We start from the raw sequence: 27,524 nt of genomic DNA, 5'->3' as shown, positions 1-27,524 counted from the left end.
TCCACCCAGAAGGATCACTATTGCAAATATCCATTAAATTCAGGCATGCTGCACTGAATTTAAATGTTGGAGCTCTCAAATTTACCCTTTAGCTGCTCTGAGGTTAAGATACAGTTGAATAAAGTATACTTCGCCAGCCTCAGACACTGATGTAGCCTGAAGTCTCTCCTGGCAGTTGGTTATTTAGCTAATAGTAATTTAAATGCAGAAATAGTTATTTGCACCACAGACTGTGTTTCAAGGTTAAAACTGCAGGATTTCACAAAGGCAGAATAGTGCTGGTTTACCTCACTAAAGGAAGGGTTGATCACCTGTTAGGTGTAAAATGAGTTTGATTTCTTTGGACCTTGGGGATTTTGTTTGGCCTTGTGGCCTGCAAAGGCAGTTCTTCTAGAGATTCATGAGCTAGAATAAACCCCACCTCAGCACTAAACATTACTTCTTTTAAAAGTAAATTCAAGTGCCCATTAAATTAAGTTTGAAGGAAATTAAAAGCTGATAGTGATCTGTGCTTCTACAAAAGACCATTACACCTTCAAGGGCACAGCATTAGCTGTGTATGCTTGCAGAGTACAGAAGCTTTTCAAGACAAAAGCCCTTTAACCTGAAGTATTTTAGAAGCTTGGCCCAATGAAAGCTCCCTAACATTATCTTCTCTGTTCCTCTCTTGTTCTGCATTACTTGACAATTAGGAGTTTACTCTCTTTTTTCTGTGAAGTCTGCTGGCCACAAGGCACTGGCCTACGCACATCTTTGTTGCAGCCAGAAGATGCTGAAGAGAGTTTTGCTTATGCTTTGCAGAAACCCAACCAAAGAGGCATTCTGGTCCAAGTTAACACCCAGGCTGGCAAGCCAGCAGCAGGCTGCATTTGCTAGGAAACCCAGGGAGATTTGCCTTCCACTTACTGCTAATTTTGAGCTGTTAATTTGTCACTTGTATCCTTCACAAGAGTCATAGAATTTTCAAAGTGCATTCAGTTTGAAAATATGGAAAGAGTCATGCAGTGGGTTAAACACAGTAATCACCCAGCACTGTCTTTTCAATATGTACCTTCTGTACTTCGTTCCACAAATGTTACATTTGCATTTATAAAAATAACATGGGAATAGTTAACCAAGGCCATATGTATTAGGATACATTAATGCAATTTGTCTCTTCTTCTCAGCTGGCAGTGGCTAATTAATTTCCAAGTCCCTGTGTGTTAAACTCTGTCTGCACTTTTGAAACAGGAGAAGAAATACCGCTTTCAAAACCAAGTGGACAAAATGAAAGAAAAAGTCAAGAATGTGGAGGAAAAATCAAAAGAATTTGTTTACAAGGTGGAGGAGAAGAGCCATGACCTCATTCAGAAATGGGAAGAAAAGTCCAGGGAGTTTATTGGCAACTTCTTAGAGCTGTTTGGACCCGATGGAGCCTTGGTAGGTATTCTGCCATTCTAGGAAGTCTGGATGGCTTTTATTTCTCCTCCGTGACACAGGTCAAGAGCAGATTCTTTTGCTGCAGTCTTTGTTTTGAAAACCAGCACAGTAGGATGTCAGACCTGCTTGCTGAGTCCAGTACCTCATGCCAATACTGCAGTGGGAGGATTTGTACTTCTGACTGCTGCTTCTTTGTGGATAATTTCTATCTTTTGTCAAGGTGTGGTGCCGAATGCGATGCTGCATTCAGTAGAGCCATGTAACATCAATACACAAGTAAACAGGCTAATACAGTCCGTTGTCCCCATTAGCACTAAATGGGACCACACAGACATTAGAGAGGGATTACACACTGGAAGTGGTGAGGGAAAGAAGACCATAGAAAAGTTTTTCAGAAGTTATTTTCATGCTCTATACTCAATAGTAGAAGATGACAATTTTCTAACTTGAAAAACTACTAATTTGAAGTTCCAAGAAGTGATTTTATACATCAAGTGGCCTGACTGACTGCAGGGAAGGCTTAGGAACTGAAGCACTTCGAAAGCTCTGCTTGGTACGTGCTGGCTCCACAGAGCCTATTTATCAAAGGCCCCCAGGTGACTTGGAAAGGCAGTGGAGGGTCTGCAAGAGCATCCTTCTGGGGGGAAACCCTGGGGCCTCACCTGCTCAAACCAAAGTCATGCACTGAGTGAGTGGCGAGTTGGTGACACTTCGGAGCCCCAAAAGAGTCCTGGACCCCATCTTTCAGTTCTGATAGCTTGCCAAAGCCTTGAGAAGCTTCATCTTTTTGTACTACTTCCCCTTGCTACATTGAAACCAGTAGCAAAGCTTAATTTATATGTAGAATTTATTTGTTCTTGGGCCTTCCCAGGCCTACCTGTTGGGAGTCAGTCCTTTTCCAACAAGCTCTCTCTGTGCATCTGTGTTCTGGTGAAAGCCCAAGCCCCAGCCAGACCCTCCAGTGCAGGCATCATTTCAATGCTCTAATTGCAAGCTCTAAGTGAAGTTGTTGCTCTGTTCAAGGAAATGTGAGCGAGCATGGAGGAGAGCAGCAAGCACTGCAGGGTGAACTGAGGGGAGCAGAGTAAGAGCTAGACAAATGATCTGCAGAACAGCAGGATGCTTCAGAGGTGCGTTTTCAGACCGTGGCGTGCAGACAGGCATCTGCCTCCTCACTTGAAAGTAAACTCTGTGCAGGAGGGTTGTGCAAAGCTTTCACTGCTCATGGATTACAGTTTGAGGCAAAGTGTCAACAGAGGCAGCAAGCCAGAAGAAACAGTTTAGGACTAACATGAAGCAGATACTATTGGAATAAAGAGTCAACACACGCATAATGTTCTCTTAGGTCCCTCTTTATCAGTTAATATCTGAACTTCCCATCACAAAAGGTACCTTGTGTTAAAAGGATCATAGCAGAGGTTTTGTTTATAAACAAACACTCAGGAAGAGTCACAGACCTGTGGTGAATTAAGTAGCCCACATCACAGGTGTGTCACAACTCAGTGCCGCTAAAGCACATAACATAGTACCTGCCTCTTACTGGAGTTCTCATCTCTTCTCAGCTATGACATGCCATATTGATTACCATTCAGTTGAGAAAACCCTCGAATTAAGCTGTGAAGGCTTCAGAACAGAAACTGCATCTTTATAATCTCTTTACAACATCTGCCATGCAAAGGCGGGTGCTCTCTGAATAATGTAAGTCCCAGCCATATAATCAAATAGCTTATATTCCCTGGGGAGGGGAAGAGAGCAACTCTTCTGATGAAGAACCCAGGTTTACCTGCACTGACCACATCCACATGAAGCTTCTTCTCTTAAGTTATTCTCCATAGAGCTTGGCAACTGTTCCTCATGTGGGATGGTCCTGTGGCTGTAGGTGCTGAATAAATAAAATAATGCTAACAGAGCACATGAAACTCAGAGGAGGTGAGATGAGTTTGCCTGTGCAGAGAGGAAAAGAATTTGAAAGCCTTGATCCCATCCCCTGGCTCTACCCACTCAACTGCACACTGGTGGCATTTTTAGAAGCCCTTTGCTGATGAACATTTTACCAAATCTGATTAGAGAAAAGCTGCTCTGCAATGGTCTCTTAAGAGCTGGGGGTGGCCTCCTGTTTCACAAGTTAGTGTTTGACCATGGGGCAGGGAATCTGGTGAAGTCACAGAGACCTTTGCTAAGAACAAGAGGATTGAAACCTCCTGACAGTGTTGTAGGAAAAGCGTCAGTGGCAGCGAGCCGAGAGGTGGTGCAGCTTTTTTAAATACGCTTTCAGCCTTGGCAACAGGAAAGACTTTTAAAATAACGATAACTTGCTATTAGTGTCAAAACTGTTATTAACATTAATTTGCCTTATCACTGTTAGTTAGATGTTGCTTTTAATGTTGACATTAAAAGTACAGGAATCGTTATGGGCATGGTGGATTCCTAGATCGGTAATTTGCATGCCATTAATATGCTATTATTATTTCACAAATAATTATTATAATACGCTTTATGCTAGCATCAGTTTTCTGAAAGGGCCACGTAGCCCACAGAAAAATGCCCATTTGTGAAAAAGGTCAAAATGTCAGTTTTCAAATGTCAAGACGTCTATAATTCATTGGCAATTCTGCCCACCTGCGTGTAGTTTTTCTGCAAGAGAGTCACATGTTCTGGCATGTGAGAGGACGACCACACACTAGGGGACCCTAATGGCAGAGACATGGCCCCGGGGAAGGGGAAAGCAGTAGGGTTCATTCCACCCCCCCTCAGACACATAGGAGCAGGCAGCTGCACATAGGTCAGCAGAGAGAAAACAAGCTCACAGGGCAGGGTTTCTGTGCTAGTCTCCCTCAGGAGTGTACTTTCAAAGGGCCAGCTTCACTCTATGCAGTGCACAGAGGGAGTTGGGGATGGTTGCAAATGGCTGCATCACCTCAGACATCAGCAAGGGCTCAAGATAAATCCTGCAGGTTGCAACTAGAACCCAGGGACAGCGTTTAGGCCTCACCATGCGTCCACAGCCTGGACTTGAGCATGGCCTTGAAAGAATCAGCAGCTCAAAAGCAGCAGTCATGGAATCATAGAAGGGTGTGTGTTGGAAGGGACCTTAAGATCATCTAGTTCCAACCCCTCTGCCACGGGCAAGGGCACCTTCCACCAGACCAGATTGCTCCAAGCCCCGTCCAACCTGGCCTTGAACGCTGCCAGGCATGGGGCAGACACAGCTCCTCTGGGCAACCTGTGCCAGTGCCTCAGCACCCTCTTAGTGCAGAGCTTCTCTGCAATGCCCAACCTGCACTTGTTCCATAAACTGAAAGAATGTCAACATGCAGGCAATAAAATTCAGAAATAACCAAAATACTTCTGCCCAGTAGCAAGTTTGACAAAAGCAAAGCATTATCTCAGGACTGAGCAGGCACTTACCCTGCTGAAGGTGTGAGTGCTCCGGCTTGCTCAAGAAACAAGCTCTTTGCTGAAGCAGGGACTGGAAAGCAGGTGTCCTACAGCCTGGCTGAGGGCCTCAGCAGGAAGGGGAGATTCTCCTTTCCATCCCTTGACCATGTAAACCTGCGGTACAGTGAAGCTCCCTCTGCCACACGGCATACCAGCCAAGCTGGGACACCTCAATCTCCTCCAGCACCGGTACCACAACACCGTGAAGCATCCCAATGTCACCAAACTTCCTGAAGTGGCTGACTGATGAGGTGCCAGTGCAGTGGTTTGCTTGTTCAGGAAGGGGATGTTTCATATCAAACATCATATTTTTTGTTGGGGGTTACCTTCAGTGTGACCTGACACAGACCAAATGAAGCAACAAAACCTCAGCTTCTCTGATCTAGAGAGCAACTTTGCAGTCCTACCACTGAATTTCAAATAGGCTCTGGGGCTTTGCCAGCCCTGGTGACTTCCTCACAACTCTCAGCATCCAAATGCTTCCTGGCACCATTTATCAGGAGCAACCACCATCTGCTAACTACTGAGATTGTAGGAATCCTTGACTATTCTGGACCCAGCAGGAGTGCAGGGGTAGGTTACATGCCATAGGTCTATGTGGGAGAATGCTATTAAGTGTGACTCCAGGCAGCAACTGCCCTATCATTCTGCACTGCAGTGACATCCAGGCTCTAAAACTTAAGTTAATAAAAGCCAATGTGATAAAGGTAAAAACAGTGTGAGGGAGCTCACAGGGGAACAGTTAAGTTTTGTACCTGTGCTCAGTCATTAGCCCCCAGGAGTAGCAAACACTGGATGGGAAAACCTTGCATCCGCCCCTCTGCTGGCAGGGAATAGTGCATTTCAAAGAGTGAGAGGAAGAGCAAGATGAACAGCCAGATGCTCCTTGGCTAGGAGGAAGGTCATCACAGAGCAGGGTTGCTGCAGGGGAAAGGGAGGAGGAACAAAATGAGAACTCAAGCTCAGCAAGCCTGTGGGCTGCAGCAGCCCAAGCAGGCAAAACCAGAGTACATCCTGCACAAGTTCTTTGTTCTCAGACCTCAACTTATTTTGCTCTCAAAGCATCAGTTTAACTTTGTCTGGGCTGGCTCTTCCATTCCAGGTGAGCATTGCCTATGAGCCGACCTCCAGTACTCCAGCCAATGCTGAGGCTTTTTGTTCCAACCCCCAGAAGAAGCAGTTACACTTTGCACATGAAGCCTGCAGCAGCAGCACAGCACAGGCCAGGCCAGACCTCCTGTAACCCAGCCTGGCAAGGCCATGTAGGTGCTACCAAGCAGCAGCCTTTGCCTTAGCGTGGCAGACTGCTTGACTGGCAAGGTGGTCTCCTCCACCCCACCAGCACTGGCAGACCTTCACGCAGCTCCACAAAGCAAAACTGACAATAAAGAGCCCAAAGCAGAACAGTGCCTGCACATGTTTCTCTTTTCAACAGACACCTGAATTCTGACATTCCCACCCCCAATTCAGGGTCTGGGTAGCACCAGCTCCAAGTAGCCGAGGATGTAGCTGACTCCCTTGGGAAGGGAAAGAAGAAAAAAGGCTGGGCCAGCCAGTAAAGCTCAGCGGGAGATGGGTGGTATGCCCCAGCACACTGAAAGGAAGAGGTCCTGGGAACAAGGAGTGTTGAAAGCTCAGGCAGAAGACTGACCAACATGTACAAAGAAATCCAAGTGGAGTTTTCCCTAGCTGGCTTAGGACAATACACACAGTATTCTCACACTAGGGGTGTCCAATCTAAAAACACTTGTCATGTAAAAACTGGGTTATCACGAGCACAGTAAAAGAGGCAAAGGCTAAGTGTGGGCTGGACTGGCCATGTTTCAGAGCAGAAGGCTATCCTCTGTCTCCCTGCTCTCCCCCGGTGACAGGCAGAGTACAGCGCAGCACCTGCCTGCCCACAGGTGTAGATACCTTCTCTGTGCACTACTCAGAGAACATCTTCTCACTTTGCTTTTGCAGAAGCAGATGTTCCAGGAACGAAGCGGCCGAATGCTCCAGGCTTTTTCTCCCCGGCAGAGCCCCAACAGCAGTCCTACACGAGGCCGCTCTCCATCCCGTTCTCCATCTCCACCCTGGGTCTTCAATAAAGCCTCTCCTCCGTCTTCTCCAAAAGCTGCCTCTGCCTCCCTCAGCAGCATGAGCGAGGGAGATGAGGATGAAAAGTAAAACAAAGATTTATTTTTTTAACCATGAGACAGAAGAACAAGCCACAAACTCAACTACTGGATGGGGAGAAGCGCGAGGAACATCAGGGGTATCTCTGACAGCAGGAAATGTGCTCTGGAAGATGCCGTAAGCAGATCAGAGCACAGCAAGGGAGATCTCAGGAAGAGCTTATCCCATCCCCACTCCCCGCGGTGCCCGGTGGCCCGGCCAGCAGTGCTTGCCAGACACGGAACCAGGGTCTGACAGAAAACAGACACCTTTGTGCAGGCTCCTGTCCGTGTCTCACTGCTTACAGCTGCTGCAGCTGGGCCAGTGAGCTCTGCACTGAGCAGGACTGGCAGGGGAGCCCTGCTGGACCCAGTGCACAGGCAAGCAATGGCTGAAGCGTGTGGATGGAGGAGCTTTTCTGGCACGTGAAGGAATGGCACTGCTGCAGCAAGTTCATTGAGAAACGGGATGAAACTTTACTTCTTTTCTCAATGGGATCTGCCCCAGACCTCAAACCACACCAGTGAAATGGAGAGCCCTCTAGCTGAGTTGGTGGGAGTCAGTTTAATACATTGAAGCTACTGAATGCTGCTTGTTGACCAAGCCTCTGTCTAGGGTGGATTTAGAGTTGGGCTGTATTTACTTTACCAAATCGCTCTCCATGTTCCCAGTGCCTGAACAGCCACCTAATAACTGCTGGTTTGCTCCCTGGCATCCCAGTTTGAGGATGTTGGCAATCTTTACTGGTGAATTCTGAAAAACACATGGGATCCCAAGGCCTCAGGACATAGCCTCCTCAGAAACCCTGCTGCTCCCAGCTACGTGTCACCAAATGACGAGCACAACAGTGCTGCTATCACCACATGCTATGCAGATGGCTAAATAAATTTCACATCAAACTCTAGCCAAGATACGTGCCCAGACACCATGTTCATGGAGAGGGTCCCAAGGCCATTCCTCTCTACCTTCATGCGGAGAAGAGCTGGGGAAAAGGTTTTAAACAGGTTAGGCATGGGGGTCTCTGTCCACAACACCCCCACAGCCCCCAGCAGAACCACAGCATGAGCAGCATGAGTGAAGCTTTGCCCTCCCCTCAATGCACCAGCTCATCTCTTCAGCTGTGCAGAGACAGACCTGCCTGATGCCCGGCTGCACCACGCAGCCCCTCAGCTGGCGCCTGGTGAAGGGGCTTGCAGGACTTCTGAGCACAGGGACACCCGGGCCCAGAGGCTGCTCTGCCCCGCAGCTCAGAGCGCCACAGAAGACATCGCTGCGGTAAGACTGCAAAGTATCAGTGCCGGTTTGCTCCTGGATTGCCTGGCGAAGCCTGCCTCAGTGCATGGGAACACTAGAGGCTCTCCAGCCCCGTGCCAGGCCAGGTAAAGGCTGCCACTGCCTGCCTGTCCCACCTCAGGCAGGGGGGTGCACCAGAGCTGTCTGCAACTGCAAACTCATCAGGGCACAGACTGCCGTGGGCAGCACTTCACTGGTCCCCAGCAAAGGCAGCACAGGGAACACTGGGAGAGGGAGGAGCTGAAGGAACAAGATGCCGGAGCACAGGGGGTGGTAGTACCTGCTGGCAGCAGTCGTCCGCCCCCTGCAGCCAAAATCCTCACTCGAGTGACCCAGTAGGTAAACTCCTTTCACTCCTTCCCTTTCAGATGCTTTTTCCAGGCAGGTAAATTACAGATCCTGGTACCAGGCGCCAAATTATCCCCGTGTTCTGTTCATTCCTACAGCTTTCATCCCTCCCTCGCTACAGGGTAACCAATTTTTCTTTGGGAACTTTTTGCCAGACACTTCTTGAACTGCTGTAGCACCGAGGATGTTCCATCTCATGGTGTGCTTTGTCCTCTGGAGGCAGTCAGGTCCTTCTTCACAGAGCTGCAAAAAGAGAGGAGCAGGGAATAGGGTGGGAAGTGCAAAGGGAGTGCCAGGGGTAGTTCAGCTGCTGCCAGCTATGTGCCCGATGGGATGATGCAATTAAGACCTTTCTCAGCCTTAGGCAACACGTTACTGTAATTTCATACCTGGGATGCACTTGTTAGTTTTTCTGATCCTTTGCAAGTCCTAAGTCTTCCCATCACAAACCACTCCTCCACCACGGGAACTGTCTGCTCTGTGCTGGTGCTGTTTATATGATGAGCGATGGCCAAACGCAATGGAGGTCGGCAGGTTTTTGTTGTTCTTGGCTTTTACCATTTTTGTTTTGTTTTAGTTTCATAACTTACTGATTTCATAAGCTTACTGTTCAGCAGCCTCTGTTCAGTGGTTTGAGTGGAAGACAGCACCATGACTTGTAAATAGGGACAAAACAAAACCTCACCAGTGGCTTCTGCCAAACAGAAACTGTTTCTCAGAGTCACAGGTTCCACCCAGCAACAAAGCCATACGCTGTACCAGGCGCCTGATCGCAGTTAGGATATCAACAAGCTGAAGCCTTTGCCCTGCTGGTACAGACACCAAACCCTGTGCTGTCTCTGGCAAACCAGAACCTCATTGCCTCTGCACACACGGAGGGCAGTTTTGCACTTCTGAGTCATGGTTGGGTTTTATTTTTCATGAGCATTGCTTTAATTCAGTCCCATTTACCAGCCAAGCGCCACAAGAAAAATAAAAAGTGTACCACAGATACTGCTGCCTCGCACCCTCATTTTACAGCACCTCTGGGCACAAACACACCCCCGGCACAAGCCCCACTGCCAACACAGTGCTTGTTATCCCCACCCTTTGTACCCAGGGCTTTACACCCTGTCCAAATGCCACTAAAGCAGCTCCACCAACTGCCCCAAATGCTGCTGCATGAGTTAGTGCTGCTGCTCTCTGCTGTGGGGATCACCTCTCTCCTTGCCCTCACCCACAACTTTCCAGCTGCAAGGTAACAGTGGGAGAATGCTGCCTCAGCTGGCACAGTGCAGCATTAGATACCAGCAGGTACAAAACTCCCCCTCACCCTCTGCCCCAGTACAGTGGCATCAGGAGCCACTATTTTAACTCTTACTTCCAGGTGGAAGAGGCAGTGCCTTTCACAGCCATCCTGGTTCTGCTTCGGAAGACCAGCCCCAGCAGCAGCAGTGATGCTCTTTGTGCGAGACAGTATACGGCTGTGCCAGCTGCAGGCAAAACTGCTGCAGCCAACATTAGCCACGGAGACAAATCCCAACACTGGCCCTCCTCCAGCTAAGTCAGTCTGATATCTGAACGCTCCTGCTTCCCTCCTTCCCTTTGTCCTTTCTGCAAGTAGCTGCTGCCACAGCAGCTGTAAAAATTACTGATCAGCCCTGCCTCAGGCAGGGAGAAGCTGAACCAGCAGATGGGAGCTCAGGCCTCCCCAGCAAAGATACCTTTAATTACAGAATAAGCAAATTTCAAAGTCACTGAGCATGGCAGAGAAGCTACTTAAAGGTAGACCCCACACCAGAATGGTCCTTGGTAAAACAAGCTTTATTACTGATGGTGAATTTGGGGCTGTTTTAAGCAGTGTCTTGCATCACCTGGGACATCCCTGTATGCTCCCAGGAGAGGAAAGGTCAGCCTGGCTGCAGTCCTGCTCCTCTTCTGCCACCAAGCTGCCTTCACAGCAGGGGACCATGCCCGAGGTCTGTTCACCATCCCAATGCCTTGTAGGCAGTTGTGTGCATGCCCCTGCACTCCTGGCAGCACCCTGGGAAGGGGCAACAGGGACCCATGTTCACATGGGCTGGATCTGAACCCCAGGACAATAAGAACCACCAGTGGGTAAGACCCTCCCAGGCAAGGTGACACAAGGCAAGAGCTAGAGCTCCCTGGGGCAACTTCTCCCTCTACTGCCAACAAGCACCATGTTAGATCTGGAACTGACTTTAAATCCAGTAGTATGAACTACAAAGCACTTCTGATTTTGTAAACTGGCATTTCACTGCACCATAGAAACCCTGAAACAGCAGCAAAGAGCATAACCGGAGCCGGTCAGAGAGTCCCCACTGTGAATTCATATGAGCTCATGTGAAAATAGGCAGGGAAAGTTTGAAATGAAGTGTGGCTGAAGCAGCAGGGATGATTCCCTGCAGTACAAGGCAGGGCTCTCGTTCAAGCGCTTGTGAAACAACTGCACTGTTTCCTTGGTTTTAAATTTTTCCAGGATTTTGACAACTTACAACATTTTACTGCCACCACTTTGGTAGCGCAGCTTTCCATTTACATTTAGGAATCAGAAGCCCCATATCCATAGGCAAGGGGATTCCTTTTGCTGCCCAGCAAACTGCATTAATTACAGCACAGCAATAAACACCTGGAAGAGCCCAGACATACACCCAAGAGGGGAACACCCCAACCCCCTGCCTGATTCTCTGCCACTGTGACCTCAGCCAGTACATGGCAAAGAACCAGGATTCTCCCATTTTAGAGCAGCCTGAAGTACCCTGATCAACAGCAGCTCTTGCTCAGGAGCACATCTGCAAGGGCAGGTGAGCAGAGCGGCTTCAGGCCACGTACGACTGCCCTGGGCTGCTCCACTGCTGCAGGGAGACACACGCTCGCAGCAGCTGGGCAGCACTGACCTCAGCATCTGGCTGCTGGTGAGCTTGGTCCTAACGGAGCAAACAGGGCAGGAAACCCTAAACCCTGGTGACCAACTTCTGTTTGCAGGAAAGGCGCAAACAAAACCTCTGGCATGGGAAAGCTGGGGATCCAGGGATCTCAACAGGTTTTGGCTTGTTTTTAGGTGACTGTGCTAAACTGTGAGGCACAGATTTCTTACAAAGCCTAGCAATAAATTATGTTTTTAAATGCTTAACTGGACTCATCAAGAAAAAATAAACACATTCACTCTCTCAAAATAATCACTCCCAGGTCTAAATACACAAAGGCAGAAAGTCTAAGGGAATATCCTACCTGCTGGCACTGACCAGGCTGCATGCGCACCTCATGTCTCACTTTAAATTCTAGGAACAGCTTTGTTACAGTAAGTTGCAGTCTCTGCAACACACTGTCATAATTTTTAACCCTATTCTATCATTCCCTAATCATATTTCTGACAAACTGACCCTGGTTTTCCATAAAGTTAATTAACTGTGAACCACAAAGCCATGACTGAATCACAGAATGGTCTGGGTTAGAAGGGGCCTTGAAGCTCATTCAGTTCTAACCCCCTGGCATGGGCAGGGACACCTTCCACTAGACCAGGTTGTTCAAAGCCCTGTCCAAGCTGGCCTTGAACACTGCAGGGATGGGGCAGACACAACTTCACTGGACAGCCTGTGCCAGGGCCTCATCAGCCACTTAAGAAAAGATTAATTATAACCTGCTCTTTACGAGTAGCTTTGAATACCGACAGGGTTGCGTTATCTTACTGTACTACATGCCATACTAGTCCCTAGCTTTTCCATTTCAAAACTAGTGCACAGAAACAGTAGGAACCCACTTACTGTGCTGCTTGACTCTCCTTCGGGTATTTTCTATCACCAGTTTGAAAACTAGTTTGATTTTTAACAGTGCCCTAACCTTGCACTGCTACAATACATGGTTAAAGGCCAAATGGCAAGATTAAATATGAAACTATCCTTTAGAGCAAATTTCCATTGTGGTGGTTTCTTTCTTTGGTTAGGTTTTTTTTGGCTGTAACTGTTGGTCCTCCATAGCCCCAAGGGCTGTATCAAGCATTCTCTCATCTATGAAGAGGTTTATTGACACCAGAATAATGAGCAAAGTAAAACAGGGAAGGAAGGTGCTCACAGAAAGCATAGGACAAGCCACAAACATCACTGGCAATTTCAAGTCTGCTAGATGGCCCTTCCATTTCAAAAACTGACACAACAGTGCAAGCTGGCCTGTTTCCATCACCACAAGTCAATTTTAATGCAGCTGTCCCTTGAAAGCTTTCTAATGCCAAAACAGTGTCAACATGTGACCTGGAGGACTGGCAGAACTAAAGGTTTCTTCTGGAAAAAGTAATTAAAATCTATTTACCAGCATCTGCTCATTTATTAATTTCAAGGAAAGCATCCACAGTGGCAGACCAAGGAGGAAAATCATCTTACAACTTCCAGATCACATCTCCTAGTTGCACACTAGTAGAAGCAAAGTGACATGCCTGTTGCTTTTGGATTGGGAGACAAAAGAGGGGATACGCTGGGCCAAAGACAGGAAAAGTTATCCAAGTCACTATAATGAGATGGGTTTTCAGATTGCTGTGATAAGTCTTCTGAATGGCTGACAGACAAAATACAGCAGCCATTCTTTACTATATTCAGTTGTACTAGAAGAGATGGTACAAACGCTTAAAATAAACACACCCTTAGTGGCAAATGATGACTATAAACTAATCTGACATAAGAATGTTTAATTTCTCCTATTGAGCATGTCTGACATGTCTTGTACACCTGACTTCATTTTAAAACTTTCTACTGCAAGACTTCTTTCTACTTTCTAAAATAACAAATTAAGTACTGAGTCTACAACAGTCTAAGAAAAAGGCATGGGTTCTATAATGAGAATCTGGTCTCTAATTACAAACTGTTCTCCCACATAAGCCTGTGTCCTGGAGCCATAAATCTTCATTATGCTGCTGCTGCTGCTCCAGTTAGTTGCGTCCTATTTTACAGGCATATTATGCGGTACATGCCAAGAGATACTGCAATTCTGAGCCACTTAATGAACCCCTGTGCTCCTGTGAATACCCTGCCACGACAAATGGCAAACAGGAAAGTTCAGCGCACAGATTTCATCTCAGGTTTCTAAATAAATTCTTCATCTGAAAGATGTTCTTCCAAAATTCTGACCATGTGGAGCCTCATTTATTACTCTGTAAGGAAGTTAGCGAGTCAAGCAAGCTGGGTCTCCAGGCATCCCCCTGCTCTGGAATTGCTTGGCAAGAAACGTTGCTTTTTCATTTTAAGTTGTGAACCATACGAAACTATAAAAAGCTAAAGAAATTCACGGTAGAAGCCTTGGGTGTTGCTTTATATTGGATATTTCAAATGTTAAGAATGATCCAAGAAACTTTAGCTTTAGGGAGATTTATACAGCAGGAAAAGCCCAAACCTCAAAAGGTGCTTATATGCTTCAAAGAAAACGTTCTGGTGACAAACCATGCTGACATGCTCAGAACAATCAGATACCAGAGTTCCAGAAACCCCCACTCACTCAGTTTTGGTTCCAAACCATTGTAGGAGCTTCTGCTGGTTCCATGTCAGGAAATCAAAACCTCCAAGCAGCAAGGATGAACTGGAGGCAGTCCTTAGTAACACTGACTGTTAAAGGAAATGTCACACTCCACGGAAGTGTTAGGAAGTAGCAGAAAACAAAGGCTTCACCTCCATTCAGTTCAGAGGAAGCATAAGCACTGCTGGATGAGGCAGCTCCATCCACACCTTCAGCATCTCACCAAATCACATAGTTCTGCAAACCAGCAGCCTGAAGTGCTGTGAAGCCACGCAGCTGCCACTACAGTAACCATGATGACTCAAGGGGATAAATACTCCCTTCTGTTATGTGCAGTGACCTAGTAAACCTTACTGTTATTTATTAACAGTAAGGGCTATGAAACTGAAGGAAAAAAAACCCATACACTTAAATAACAAAATTGTTAGTGAAACCACTGTAAATGCACCCGAATTTTACCAGTTTGAAACTGATGGCACCAAAATTCCAATTCAGCTCTTAGCCAACAATTGCCAATTTCTGAGAGCCTTTAAAGGAATACAATGCTGCAATTAAAGCACATGGACTTTAAATTTTCTTATTTATTCTTAATTAGAAGGCCCCTTCAGTTACACAAATCTTTGCCATTTCAAATTAACGTCAACAGCTTAAGTCTGGATCCTGAGAACAGATTCATTTCAGTGGGATGACTTTCATACACTGTTTACCTGTGCAAGTATTTGCAAGATTCAGCCCTGAAGTTGCACACAACTTACAGCTGTGCTCTTCATTTCTGAATAAACTCTCCTTCGAACTCAATAACACATCATTCTGTCATGTGCCATCATATTAAGTTCTGCACAAACATATTTATATACGTTAATTCAGATGAGCTTGTCAGGAAGAGATTAAGAGCTATTAGAAACCACACAGCATGTAAATGGCAGCTGAGGAAACACACAAGAAAACATTGTGCAGGCACACATGGTTACCCCTCAAGAGATAAATACTAACAATAAACACTGAGACTATTCCCTACAAAATTTATACCAATCAAGACTATTTTGCGCTTTGCAGCACCCAACACATAAGGATCTATAAGTTCTTATTGAAAGGTCAAGGGGGAGATATCTTCCACATCAATGAGGCTGAAATTCACCTTAAATACTCAGTTTGGGTGGAAGTGAAGAGGAGACTGCTCTACACTGCAAGATCATTCTTGCTCACTTTTTGGAGAAAGCAAACTGCTGTTTCAAAGCAAATTCTACATGCTGCAGAAGACAAAGAAAAGTATGTTATCCAGCTGAAGCAGCAAGTGTTGCCTACAGAGCAAAAAAGTAGCTTGAGTTTTCCAAGAACACTACAGTTAATATCCATATTCTTTAAGCATATGTCAAGGGACCTGCTTTAAACACTGTCCAAGACGTAGCACAAACTGCAGCAGGACAAAGACTTTCTCAGTACTATCCTAGGTCACCAGTCAAGTACAGAGACAAAGGCTACATCTGAGTTGCAAAAGAAGCATTTCAGTATCTTCTGAATGTTTCTCATCAAGTGCAGATTCCAAAAGACCCCTTGTCAACCCCAAAACAAAGTCTAGAGGAGCAGTAAGCACAAACAAGTATAGGATTTGGAGATACTTCAGTATCTATTAATATTAAACTAGGCAGGAGATTAAAATTACACTCAAGACATAACACCAGAAAAATGCACACTGGACAAAAAAGTTAAACTATTTGTTACACTACAACATACAGAAGTTGTTTGTAAATTCCCAGGAAGAATCAAGGAACAAACATCTCTTACTCAGTTTGTTACTTTTTATCACTAAACACAACAGATACAAAGCATTTTCATTGAAAACATTTTTTCCCTACTTATGTGTCCTGTAACTCAAGACAAGCAGGTTGCAACGTTAGCAGGTCATACATCTGAAATCCATAAAAAGAAATATACTTTTATATCATCAGGAAGTTTGGTATTAACAGCCCCAAAATATTAAAACAAATAGTTGGAACAAACTCTAATCAAAGACAGAAGTAACTGAATAAAGACCAGTATCTGAAGTTAAACCAGCCATATTAAAAACCCATCCACCTTCATTTTTCAGGCACACCCACTGAAACACTCTCTCCTAATCAAAGGTCTGCTGCTGTTGTTTCCCAGACCAGTTTTTTGACTAATACCCCTATGTAGAAACATGGCACAAGGAGGATAAATAAATAACAATCCATGGCATACCTGGGATTTCCACTAAAGCACAGGCTGCCTAAACAAGGCTGGAGAGAAAAGTGGCTTCTCATATTCACTCTAATGCCCAGAAACAGACCTTGGGAAATAGAAAGAAAATGCATTCCTTGTGCTCCACCTTCCTGCTTTCAAGGTGTTAGTACATACTCAAGAGTTCTTGGAAATAGGTGCTATTTTGGGGGACTTCAGTTTTCAAGTACTCAAGCACTTCAGCCCTGAAACCCAGCCAGTTGGTTTTGTGAGCAAAGTGGTGAAATAACTAATATACCGTTAACATCCTCCACAGCATCTTCAGCTTTCATTCACCGGATTCTGTGGTTTATATTCACTTGATGGAAACAAGTTCAATATACCTGCATCCTTTCTTTCGGCTCCCTCTCCTCTTCATGCATAAGGAGACAGGCAAAAAAGAAGCACCATGTCAGGATTTACTGCTTCAAAATGTGACTTCTAACAAAAATGAAAATCAGCTTCTTGCAAAAACTTAGCATGTTCTAGGAAATGTTCTAGGAAAAACTGACCCCACACAACTGGGACAATACTAGTTTCATTGCAAATTTCTATTTTTAAGCAAGCCCTCCTCTGTGGTCACCAGAAAACGTACATAATTTGAAATTAATTTAAAAACCAGTAAGAAGTTATGGGTGAGGGCATAAGTTAAGTGACTAAATTTTAGTAGCTGTGACTCCCAACTGGTGTTTCAGTCAAGCTATTACTCTGATTTCACCCAGCGGCATAGCTGTATCGCTTCAGCAGCAATTTGCCTTCTCTGCAGCAGTAGGAAATTATTGCTCTAGAGGCCACAGGCGTTACACCCTCTCCATGCCACATAAAGATCCACTAGCCAGGGTCAAATGAGTCTGGTTCACGAACAGAGGAGGACAGCCCCTTTCTCTTCCTACCTGCTAACAGAGGGGGATCACAAGGGCACAGCTTACCAGGTAATGAACCAAGCAGCCTTCAGCAGCTGTCCTGGTATCTCCACCTCCAAACAGTACGGCAGCACTTCAGAGATGCTTATGAGAGCACACTAAAAGCAACCTGGTGCTCCAACATGACTCACCTGTACAGCGTAGCAAAGCCCACAGAGCCTCAAGCCCTGCAAACTCATGAACTAGTCACATGCAAATTCTTTTAACTGACTGTAACAAAATTAAGGGTTTGTAAGGTAAGGACTCTGACTCTTCAGAAATGGGGCTATGTGAAGCTTATTGCTCAAAGCACATTGTAATCCTGTGATGAAATACGTTATTTAAGTGCAAAGTACTACTGTTGAGTCAAACTAAGATTTTTATTTTTACAAAATATCTAGGAATTCCTCAGCATTTCGCTGTTTAATAGATCAGTTCTTTATAAAAATAAATACTGGGAGGACAAAAGGGCCAGTTCCCCCACAATTTTAGTAAACAAATCTCATTTTTTTTCCATGCTAAAATCTGCAATATCTCAGAAAAATATCAAAACACCTATGAGAGACTGAGGATGCATCAGAGTTGCTCCAACTCATCTACTTTATTCCCACAGCTAGGAGATCACCAGAACTTCTAAACTTCACAATTTTTTCTAATAAGCCACAGTATCAGAAACATTATTTGGCAAAGGCTTGTTAAGGAACAGTTTCCTAATAGTCAGCAATAACCCTTACAATAAATTTAAGGGGAAAATACTTAGGGGTTTTCTCTTTGATGGTTTTTGTTCCTTAAGTAACGTACAAGCTATGTTTAGTCCCTCTCATTTCTGTGGTATCTCCAGTTTCATGTATTTAGACCAATGACACTTTCCAAAAGCTGGTGTACAACGTCTTTATATACACTACAAATTCACGTTACCAGACTATTGTCAGACATTGAATATATAAATAACTTTGCAAAATATTTACAGGTTTTAAGCTAATCTGGTTCCAAGCAACCAACACTCTTAAGGCAAATTCATTTGTATGACTGGCTGTCTGGCCTTTCAGCACTTCTTTCCCCAAATCAACCCAAAATGACAGGCAATAGACACGAAATTGAATTACCCCCTGTCCCCAGATTGACAGAATTTCTTGTATGAAGAGATGATCCAACTACTTTCCACAAAACAGGGAAAAACATATAGAAATACATTTCTGTGTTTGCATGTCAAGAAAATCATGAAGGTGCATACCAAGAAGGGGAAAACCCAATGTCTTATAACAACGTTAATTTTTGTATGCACTTGACAAATGGATTTGGAATTTGGGGAACGCATCAGTTTAAAGCTGCACAAGCCTTTTTAGAACTATGCATTTAGAAGCTCATTTGATACAAGATCTGAAGAGCTCAAAGAGAACTTTTGTAACAGGTGACATTGTGCAATATAAAATGTAGCAGAGTGGATTTTCAAAGCGTACATTCAACTACATTAGAACTTTTATACCATATTGCTGTGCAAGATACTATTCACCATTTAAAGGTATTATGCACATCTGGCCAATCCTTACCTTGGAATAAAAATTGGCCATTTCAAATAGTATCTTTTTGTTATAACATTGCATTCTTAAATGCAGTCAGTGCAATCCCGTTTGTCAAAGGATGACTGAAGCAACCAAGCATATTCTGGTGAAGTAGACAGGATTCATATACCAAACATGCTTACTGCCTTCCTTTATGTCCCAATCATCACTTTGTTCTTAGTATTTTTCAATGCCCTGATTAGGTCTTTGTTTGGAAGTAATTAGCTACTGCAGTTTGAAGGATTTTGGAACAAAGCAGAGACTTTATACTGAATGCAGAGGTCATCTCTAACAGAGACAAAAGGTGGCAAATTATCGATTAGCTTTATATTTAGAAGCATCCCTTGGTTCACTGCTAGGATTGCTCCAGTCATCTGCTTCAGGTGTAGTCTTGTAGTGTCGCCACGCTGACTTATTGAAAACTGGAAGTCTTTCAAATGATTCACTTGAAAGGGCCTATGGAAAAACAAAAGCAATAGTAAGATAGCATCACAGACACCAAGAGCAAGATGATACTCTGGGAAGTCCTACAGTTACAACTTCTGTATTGAACAAGTGTGCCAATTATCCAAATGTTATATGCCATAACACTGTTTTGAAAATACTTTAGCTGTGACTAATCGCTCTACTCATTGTCAAAGTACTAGTCATTGTAATGTTAAAACAAAATAGTAACACTTTCAAATATATTGCTTCTTTCGAGGAGTGAGGTCTACAAAAGAAAAACGTTTTGGTCAAAAACATTTTAGGGAGATTTGTCATTGACACGGGGCAGACAACTACTCTAACATTTCACTTCTCCAGCAAACTTGGACTCTGTCAGCACACTGACTTCTGAGGACTGATCTAGTACAGTCCATCAGCATGCCTTTTTCCACTGAGAAAGGCAGTACATTTCTTCACACACACAGGAGAAACACCCATCAGAACTAAGGTTAGCACAGGATTGCACAACTTGCTACATAGCGTTGGCACTGTGCCTTGCTGTAAGTCAATAACCTGCACATGAGCTATACACTATATTCTTTTAAATTCCTTGATGATATTCAAACAGTTAGTTTCAACCTTTAGCCCCTGAGGAGCTTGGAATCTCCCAAAACATGACAATAGGATCAACATAGTGTACTGTACAAAGGTCAGGAAATGCATAGAAAAAGAGTATGTACTAGTCAGAGGTTAGTCAACATTTTTGTCAGTTTTATTGTGGTTAGACCTTTTACGATCAAAGTATTAACTAAATTTATATCTTATCACCCAGTTCTTTGGAAATTCAGCACTTATGATGGATTAACAGAAGGCAAAGATCCAAAACTGGGGACTGAAAAATGAAAGCAAACTAGTATTAGCGCCAGGTTAATATTTATAACCTTGGGTTTCAGGATTCTGTGTAACTGATTTAGATAATGAAGACAGCAATTACCGATTTGAAAAGAAGTTGAAGAGTGAAAAGAGAGAAGGGTCACTTATTCAGCCTGCTACAAACAAACTGCATCACATTACTAGCTTATAAAAGGGTCAAATTTATACCTTCAAATAAATTACAGCATCCGAACCAACACCTTCCATGGAGTAGAGTTTAAGGTCACCTTGAAAGTACCTAGCATACAGACGAGAAATTGGCAAGCCATAGCCAAACCCAGCCTACAAAAAACAGGGAAATAAAAACATGATGAAAAATTTAAAAAGCCACACAGAGCACTGAAAATAGACAATACCTAAATATTCGATTTGCATGAAAATCCTTTTCAAGCTTTCTTTATTACTCAGCCAACACTTTTGAGCAATCTTTCTTCTCCTTGGCATTATTTTTCATTTTTGGTAACAAAAAGGGAAAAATATCAGAGTCCTTTCTTAGGACTGACTTGGCCATTTTGCCTCTTCTCAAAGAGGCAGGTAGGTGCGACATATAGTACATGCTGCCTCCAATCAAAGCAAACAGGTGCTCTCTTCTGCTTTCTCAATACGATTACCATTGCTATGATACTTCATTCTTTGGTACAAATCAGAGGTTTGACAGCATGTTTGTTCTCCCGCAAACCTGGGACTATTATTCTCATATGTGTCAACACTTAAGAGACTACACAAAAAAGCCAGAGACACCTCTGTTTACTTCATCCAGGTCACACCACAAAGTGATTGTTGATGCCATACTGCAGTACAGATCAGAAGACCACTGCAGAGGACTGCACACAAAACAATACGAGGCAAATAATTCTTGCTGTTGTTTACCCATCTACCAAAAGATCAGAATTCCACAGCACTGAAGGATCTACCTAGGACTGTGACCCTGTACAGACCACACAATCTTCAAATCAGAATAGATGTGACAGGTATAAATTTTAGACTTTAAATTTACATAACTAAATATTCACAACCACAGCTGCCACAAGGTCAACACCTGGCACCTTTTCCAACCCACTCTTGTCAGAAGTTGTAAGAAAACAAACCAAAACTCCAAGCCTCTCTCACTGCAGCCAGGGAGTAAGATTTTGAATTACACATCACCATATCACCCCTTTCAGATGACTGGGTATGTGCCAAGAATCACAGTGGTTGATTATTTACCCAATCCCCTCTGAATTTTTCAGGACTATGCAAAGCAATAAAGGAAGGAGTCCAGACACACAAACATTTGAAAAGAATAATATACAAGGCAATGGGGTAATACAATTTTTCTGTAAGTGAGGTTTACAGGAAGAATTAAGACACCTAATGTTTTCAGAAAACCAAGAAACTCATTCCATTGTAATATTTCTACAAAGGCAACCTGACATGAAAATGAAAATCATGCCCTTAATCTTAAAAACAAAGCCCCCAAATGATCCAAAACCAGAAGGCCAAGAAAAGACTTATGAGCATTATACAGACCTAGTATGTAGTATCACTTTATAGGAAACCCCTTGAGGGAGGGATGAATATGAAAGAACTTTGTACTACAGTATCCACCACATATTCTCTTGATGTTATCTATTATCTCCACAGTACCTTTTGACCTCTGCCTTGTTTTTACAGAAGTCTAAATTTAGTGATCTTAAATTGGTTAGTTTCTTACTCAGCAGTTCTGAGCAACGTGAAAAACAGAAATGCCAAAGATACCCTTTCCTACTCATGCTACTTGTCATAGTTAATAGTGTCCATTTCCACAGTTAGAATGGTTGCTTAGCAGCACTTCTTCAAACAACAGTATGCTTTAAGCATATAATTCTCAGACACATGCATCACTTTCAAACATCTGGTCTTGAAAACCAGATGCATTTTACTATCTTAGAAAGAGCTAAAAGAAATAATTCCAAAAGCTAACTTGCATCTTTTGTGGAGACCAGACCATACATAACAAGAAATAAAAGCACAGCAACCAAAGGGCAAACTGTAGATAGTACATACCTCCAGGAACAGCTCAAGTAAAGGGCAGTAACAAGCAATCCTGAAAACACATTATACTTTCCTCTCCCCAGAATTACATCTCCTCAAAACCCATGCCCAACTTCTGTTTGCCTCCTGCCGCTTCAAGCAGTCTTTTACACTCTGTGCGAGCCCTCATTATTTCATACTGCCTTCTTCCAAAAATGTCCTGTCTCTACAGTGTTTTTCAGGGTACTTTCCAAAACTGGTAACTTACAAGAAATATTAAGACAACAGACCCCAGATGAGTACCTTGTTAAGGCAAAACACTGCAAACAGTGTATTTTGTAAAAGACATTAAGAAGCTATTACTAAGTAGGTCTGTGCTTAACCTAGACGACAGATTATAGTCACTGATAGCACATCTGCCTTGAGAGGGAAGACCTTTTTAGAGCCAATTTCTCATTAAATATTACAGTATGCATTATACCAGTAGAGAATTATTACATTTCTGTGTACAGTTCTCTGTAGGTTTAATTAAACATAAGCCACATTTCTCCCACTATAAACAAATGCCGCCAAAGAAAATAATTCCTTAAGAAAACGTAATTCTCATTGCACATTACATTGTGTTTCTAACATTTTCACTCTGCGTATAGCAGTACAGATGAACACAAGACCTAAGATCTAAAAGCTTCCATGCTCACAAGGTTTCTTGGCAGTTTTTAACAATATCTGCAATGGCAGAAAAAGAATTTCCACCAATCAACAAAAAGATTCCTCTCTTCTGCTCCCCAAGTCCATTAATGTTCATAAACTAGACAGGGGATCATATAGCAATGGGAGAGTGTGCTAGAACAGAAAAATGTCTATTTACACTGCACTGCAATTTAGTATATTATCTAAGTCAGAACAACACAAGCACATACATACCTACCTATGTTCTAGAGCACCATAATTCTTAAGTGGTTTGGTCTTTGGCATTAAGCAATTAAAAATTTCTGCTCTACGAACTTTAGAGGATTTACATGCAGAACCTTTCTGCTGAAGGATTATTTCCAGACTAACATACAAATTATAGCTGGATCTGGGCCATAATACATAACATGGCAATCTTCACTGCCAAGTCCTTTTTTCTCTTAGTGGAAAGATATGCCACAGACCCCCAGTCCCTGACTTCTGTCTTTCTGCACACACATGTAAATAATGGAGCTTAAAAACTGTTCTTGACATTCAGTCATGTACAGGCTTCGGGTCAGACTCACAGGGCAAAAGCTGCCAGGTTCACAGGAGAGGGGGATACCTTGCAGGTCTGACTACAGTAACATACAGACTGAAGAGGGAAGCAAGGCCTGGAAATGGGGTACAGCAAAAGCAGATTAAGTACAAATGCCACAGAATCAAAGTAAGCAGTCTTGAAGGTAAGGAAATAAATACAAGAATGCACTGCTAAAGACACACAGGAAAAAAATGAAAGAAAAAACAGTGTAAATCCTAAAATGAACACACTTTACAATCAGAGAGTCATAAGGGAAGAAATATTTTAATAGCAAATACAACTGGTAATCAAGTCTTAAGTTTGTAATGAGAACAAGCTTCAGGAAATCCTTGTAGGCTGATAATAGTAAATTGCTTATCAAAAGTGAGAGAGAACAAAGGCAGATTATGAATCAAGATTCTGCATTTGTGACAAAGGAAAAGGTTATATTTGAATTAAGGCCTCTCACCATCACACATCCCATTCAAGAAAATCTTCTGTGAAAAAGCCGAAGTTTGAAATATATTGCTAAAATGCGTTCTAGAGGTAGAAGCTGTTAAGTATTAATATCAACTTAATGCAGATATAGAACCAAGAGTTACATACACTGTGGTAGCATCAAACACTGCTGAAAACAAGGCAATACGCTTACGTACCACAATGTAATGAACTGTGGACTAATAGTACCGTAGAGACTTTCTTCTAAAAATCTAAAAAGCAATTCATTATCTCTGAACACTCTGAACTGGTTTCATCCTCAGTTCACTGTTAATTATTTTACATCAGAAATAGTCATTTAGATTCTCTGTGCCACATTTTAATAGCTGCCTGAAGACACTTCACACAGTAAGGGAAGAAAAGCAATTTTCTATTCCAAAGATTAAGTGACTGTAACAGAACCCATTTTCTCTTGATACATTTTACCTGAATAAGCTTGTTAAAGATAAACAATTTCTTCACTGGAAAACCTGATCCAGTAAATTGCAGTAAAAGAAAACATACAACCAGAGTAGATCACTGGGACATTTAAACACATATTGCAACTGCTTACCAAAGGCACAGCTCTTGATGGCTCCAAACTAGGCCTGGGTGCTGTTGAGTACATGTAGTTAAACAATCTGTCTATTTTTCTTAAAGGTACACCTCCACCTTGATCACTTATCTAAGGAATGAAAATTAAGAGTTTTAAACATGTTCTGAAAAAACCCTGCAAAAGTTCAGCAGCATTATGTAGATTACTTCAGAAATATGGAAGGAGCAGCTAAGGGCTTTGGGTTTGCCTAGTTTGGTAAAAAAATGAGGGTGAGTGGTGACTTCACTGCTCTCTACAGCTTCCTGAAGATGGGAAATGAGGAAGGAGGTGCTGATCTCTTCTCCCTGAGATCCACTGACAGGATGCATGGGAACAATTCAAAGCTGCTTCAGTCAGGGGAGGTTTAGACTGGACATGAGGAAGCATCTCTCTACCAAGAGGGTGGTCAAACACTCAACAGTATTCCTAGGGGTGGTCAATATTCCATGCCTGTCAGTGTTTAAGAGGCATTGAACAATGCCCTTAACAACACACTTTAACTTTTGGCCAGCCCTCAAGTTGTCAGGCAGTTAGATTAGATAATCCTTGTAGGTCCCTTCCAACTGAAAATATTCCAACGTATATGAAGAGTCAGAACTGATGTAGTAACTAATTTGCCTGTTCAAATTACAAGTCATACTGTTCTAAACCTATCAGGTTTATATGCTGCATATTATTTTTAGACACTTACCTTAATAGATAGATCCTCTTTTCCCAAAGTGACTAAGGTTTTGATCGATGGATAACCTTCTTTTTTACCTTCATGCAATTCCACTGTAGCTCTCATTGAATTCTACAGATAACAGAAATAAGTGGGTTTGAGTCTGAACTTTACCATATATGCTTCCTATGACAACTTAGAATTTGCAGTTTTGTTGAATCTAAATACTTTTTCCTACATTTGTATACAAGAAAAGGCCATATTTAAAACAAATTCAAGTGCTTTCTAGTCAATGAATTATCTACTTAAAACTTCCACATCAGAACTTCTTTATACATTTAGCTATTTAATATAGTCAGAGAACATAAAGTAATAATTTTCTCTTCCTCCCCCTGACCTTGTGAAATCAAGTAATTGTATATAAGTGATGACAACATCCTTCACCTTGCAGAACACCAGTGATGTTCACCACAGATAGCAAGATTGCATTTTCTCAGCCTGAGTCACACAATTGTTAAGTTACCATCTATGAATCTGACTTTATCATATCTATTAGTAGGGTTTCCATCACCAGTCCATCACACATTACCATTACTTACAGATACAGCTTACTGGTTTCACACTATTTCATGACTTATACCAAAGCATACCTAGAAGTAATGTAGAAATTCTCACCTGTTCTGCCCTAGAACTAGTTACAAATGGTAAAGCAAGGGAAAATTTAAATGAATATACATGACAAGTGTCAGAAATCAAACCCAAAAGATCATTATTTAGGAAAAGTTTCTCTCTGACCAAATGCATTTTTCCCCTTAATTTCTGCTGTTCAACTGCACCACCTAGAGACCACCTGTCTTACTCAAAAGCATATAATAGCTCTCATGTTCCATTTTCACTGTTGTTCCAATTACTATGGAAACACAAACCAAGCCAAACCAAAACATGCTCTTCACATGATTCAAAGACATATAGGCTGTTTTCACAATAAAGATACTGATCGTAAGCAGTCCTCAAATATGCAATAAAGATGCAAGCTTATAAAAATTGCAAGGTAATGAGCATATCACTATTGGAAAAAAGACTACCATGAGTGTTTAAAGCTGCAAAAGCACTTAAGTGGGAAACCAAATTTTTTTTCTTAAGTACACAAGGGCATAAGAGATGGCTCTAAGCTTTTAAGTTTCAAACCCTCTTCACTTGTTTAAGAATAACCTTAAACAAACTGAAATGACATTTAAGAGCTGTAACTGAGCAGAATCTCAATTTCAACAGTATCATAAGTTCACAAGACCTTTCAAACAGTAAGTGCAACCTACCTTGAATAATTCAAATAACATATGAAACAAATGAGAAGGTACATAGACTACTTGAATAGGCTTGTTTGGAGCTTTAGCTAAAAAACAAAACCAAAAAAAAGTAAATTCTTTTTAAAAAAACAGGATTTTATAGCATTTCTACCTACAGGAATAACATGAAAATGTAGCCAAAACCAAGTATGTAAGCATGTTCTAATTTTCCAAGTGCAACATTAGGTCCATGAAGTAAAAACATAAAATTCAGTTGACTCCTATCATCTGAAGTAACACATTCTAGTGATGATTTTCAAAGACATCTATCTATGGCAACAGACTTTTAGATATGAAACTTCACTAAACAATGGTTGTTTTTGTCCTGACAATGTATGCTAAGAAAGCTTTCCCACTAGAATGGGAAACATTTTTTTCTTAACACATGATGTTTAAGCATGATATCTGCTGCATAAAAAGATTAAAAAAAAAACCAAAAAAAACCACTAAAAACCAGAAACCCACAACACTTTAAATATTCTAAAAACAATTACATATTTTTCCTTAATTAAAAGACAGTGCAAAGTACTCAAAACTTTTCAAAATATACTTCAAACAATATCTCAGTTTTCTTATCGCAAATCATAACTGAATTGTTTGGCCACTATTGCCCTGCTGTTAGTGTTTCCACAGATGTGCATGGTTTGGCACAACTCTGAATGCTAGAGTGCTGACTGATTTAGCCAGAAAAACTACAGCTCCATTTAATACATTCCAGGACAGTTTTGGTGCTGAAGATGCACTTGTCTCTGAATATCTACTGGCATTAAATTATACAGTCCCAGCTTGTCAGACTCAGCAGAAGTTCAGGCTGAAGAAAAGTCTCTGAATGTCTGCTTCATAAACTGCAGGAAAAACTAAACATGCACACAGACTGATGTGTGCAGACAGACGTGACTGAAGTCAACGTCATCATTTTTGGCACTGAGGGCTGATTACAATACCAGTTATTACTTCAAGAGACACAGTAGTGAGATCTCCTAGGAAAA

The 27,524-nt window shown here is 42.6% G+C and overlaps 2 protein-coding genes across 6 annotated transcripts in view; one reads left to right on the top strand and one right to left on the bottom strand.

Moving 5' to 3' along the window:
• PCYT1B (phosphate cytidylyltransferase 1B, choline) overlaps positions 1-9,648 on the top strand; it is a 39,194-nt gene extending 29,546 nt beyond the window's left edge. For 3 of the 4 annotated variants that reach the window (XM_062608055.1, XM_062608054.1, XM_062608056.1), the window contains exons 7-8: positions 1,231-1,419; positions 6,820-7,422. In XM_062608055.1, the coding sequence (XP_062464039.1) occupies positions 1,231-1,419; positions 6,820-7,026 (396 nt within the window). In that variant the 3' untranslated portion in view covers positions 7,027-7,422. Of the gene's footprint in view, positions 1-1,230; positions 1,420-6,819; positions 7,423-8,776 lie in introns of those variants that run through there. The other variant, XM_062608057.1, reaches the window with a different exon arrangement.
• Positions 9,649-14,720: 5,072 nt separating this feature from the next.
• PDK3 (pyruvate dehydrogenase kinase 3) overlaps positions 14,721-27,524 on the bottom strand; it is a 57,678-nt gene continuing 44,874 nt past the window's right edge. Inside the window, exons 7-11 of one of the 2 annotated variants that reach the window (XM_062608052.1) lie at positions 26,506-26,582; positions 25,220-25,321; positions 24,508-24,618; positions 20,384-20,497; positions 14,721-19,312 (exon numbers count right to left, since the gene is read on the bottom strand). In XM_062608052.1, coding sequence (XP_062464036.1) covers positions 19,169-19,312; positions 20,384-20,497; positions 24,508-24,618; positions 25,220-25,321; positions 26,506-26,582 — 548 coding nt within the window. In that variant the 3' untranslated portion in view covers positions 14,721-19,168. The remainder of the gene's footprint in view (positions 19,313-20,383; positions 20,498-24,507; positions 24,619-25,219; positions 25,322-26,505; positions 26,583-27,524) is intronic. The other variant, XM_062608053.1, reaches the window with a different exon arrangement.

Source organism: Pezoporus occidentalis, unplaced genomic scaffold (genome assembly GCF_034315485.1).
Source record: "Pezoporus occidentalis ecotype Australia unplaced genomic scaffold, CSIRO_AGI_Poc_V1 ctg129, whole genome shotgun sequence".
In the NCBI taxonomy this organism is placed as follows: domain Eukaryota; kingdom Metazoa; phylum Chordata; class Aves; order Psittaciformes; family Psittacidae; genus Pezoporus; species Pezoporus occidentalis.
The sequence above is the reverse complement of the archived record's forward strand: the minus strand, read 5'-3'. Positions and strand labels throughout refer to the sequence as shown.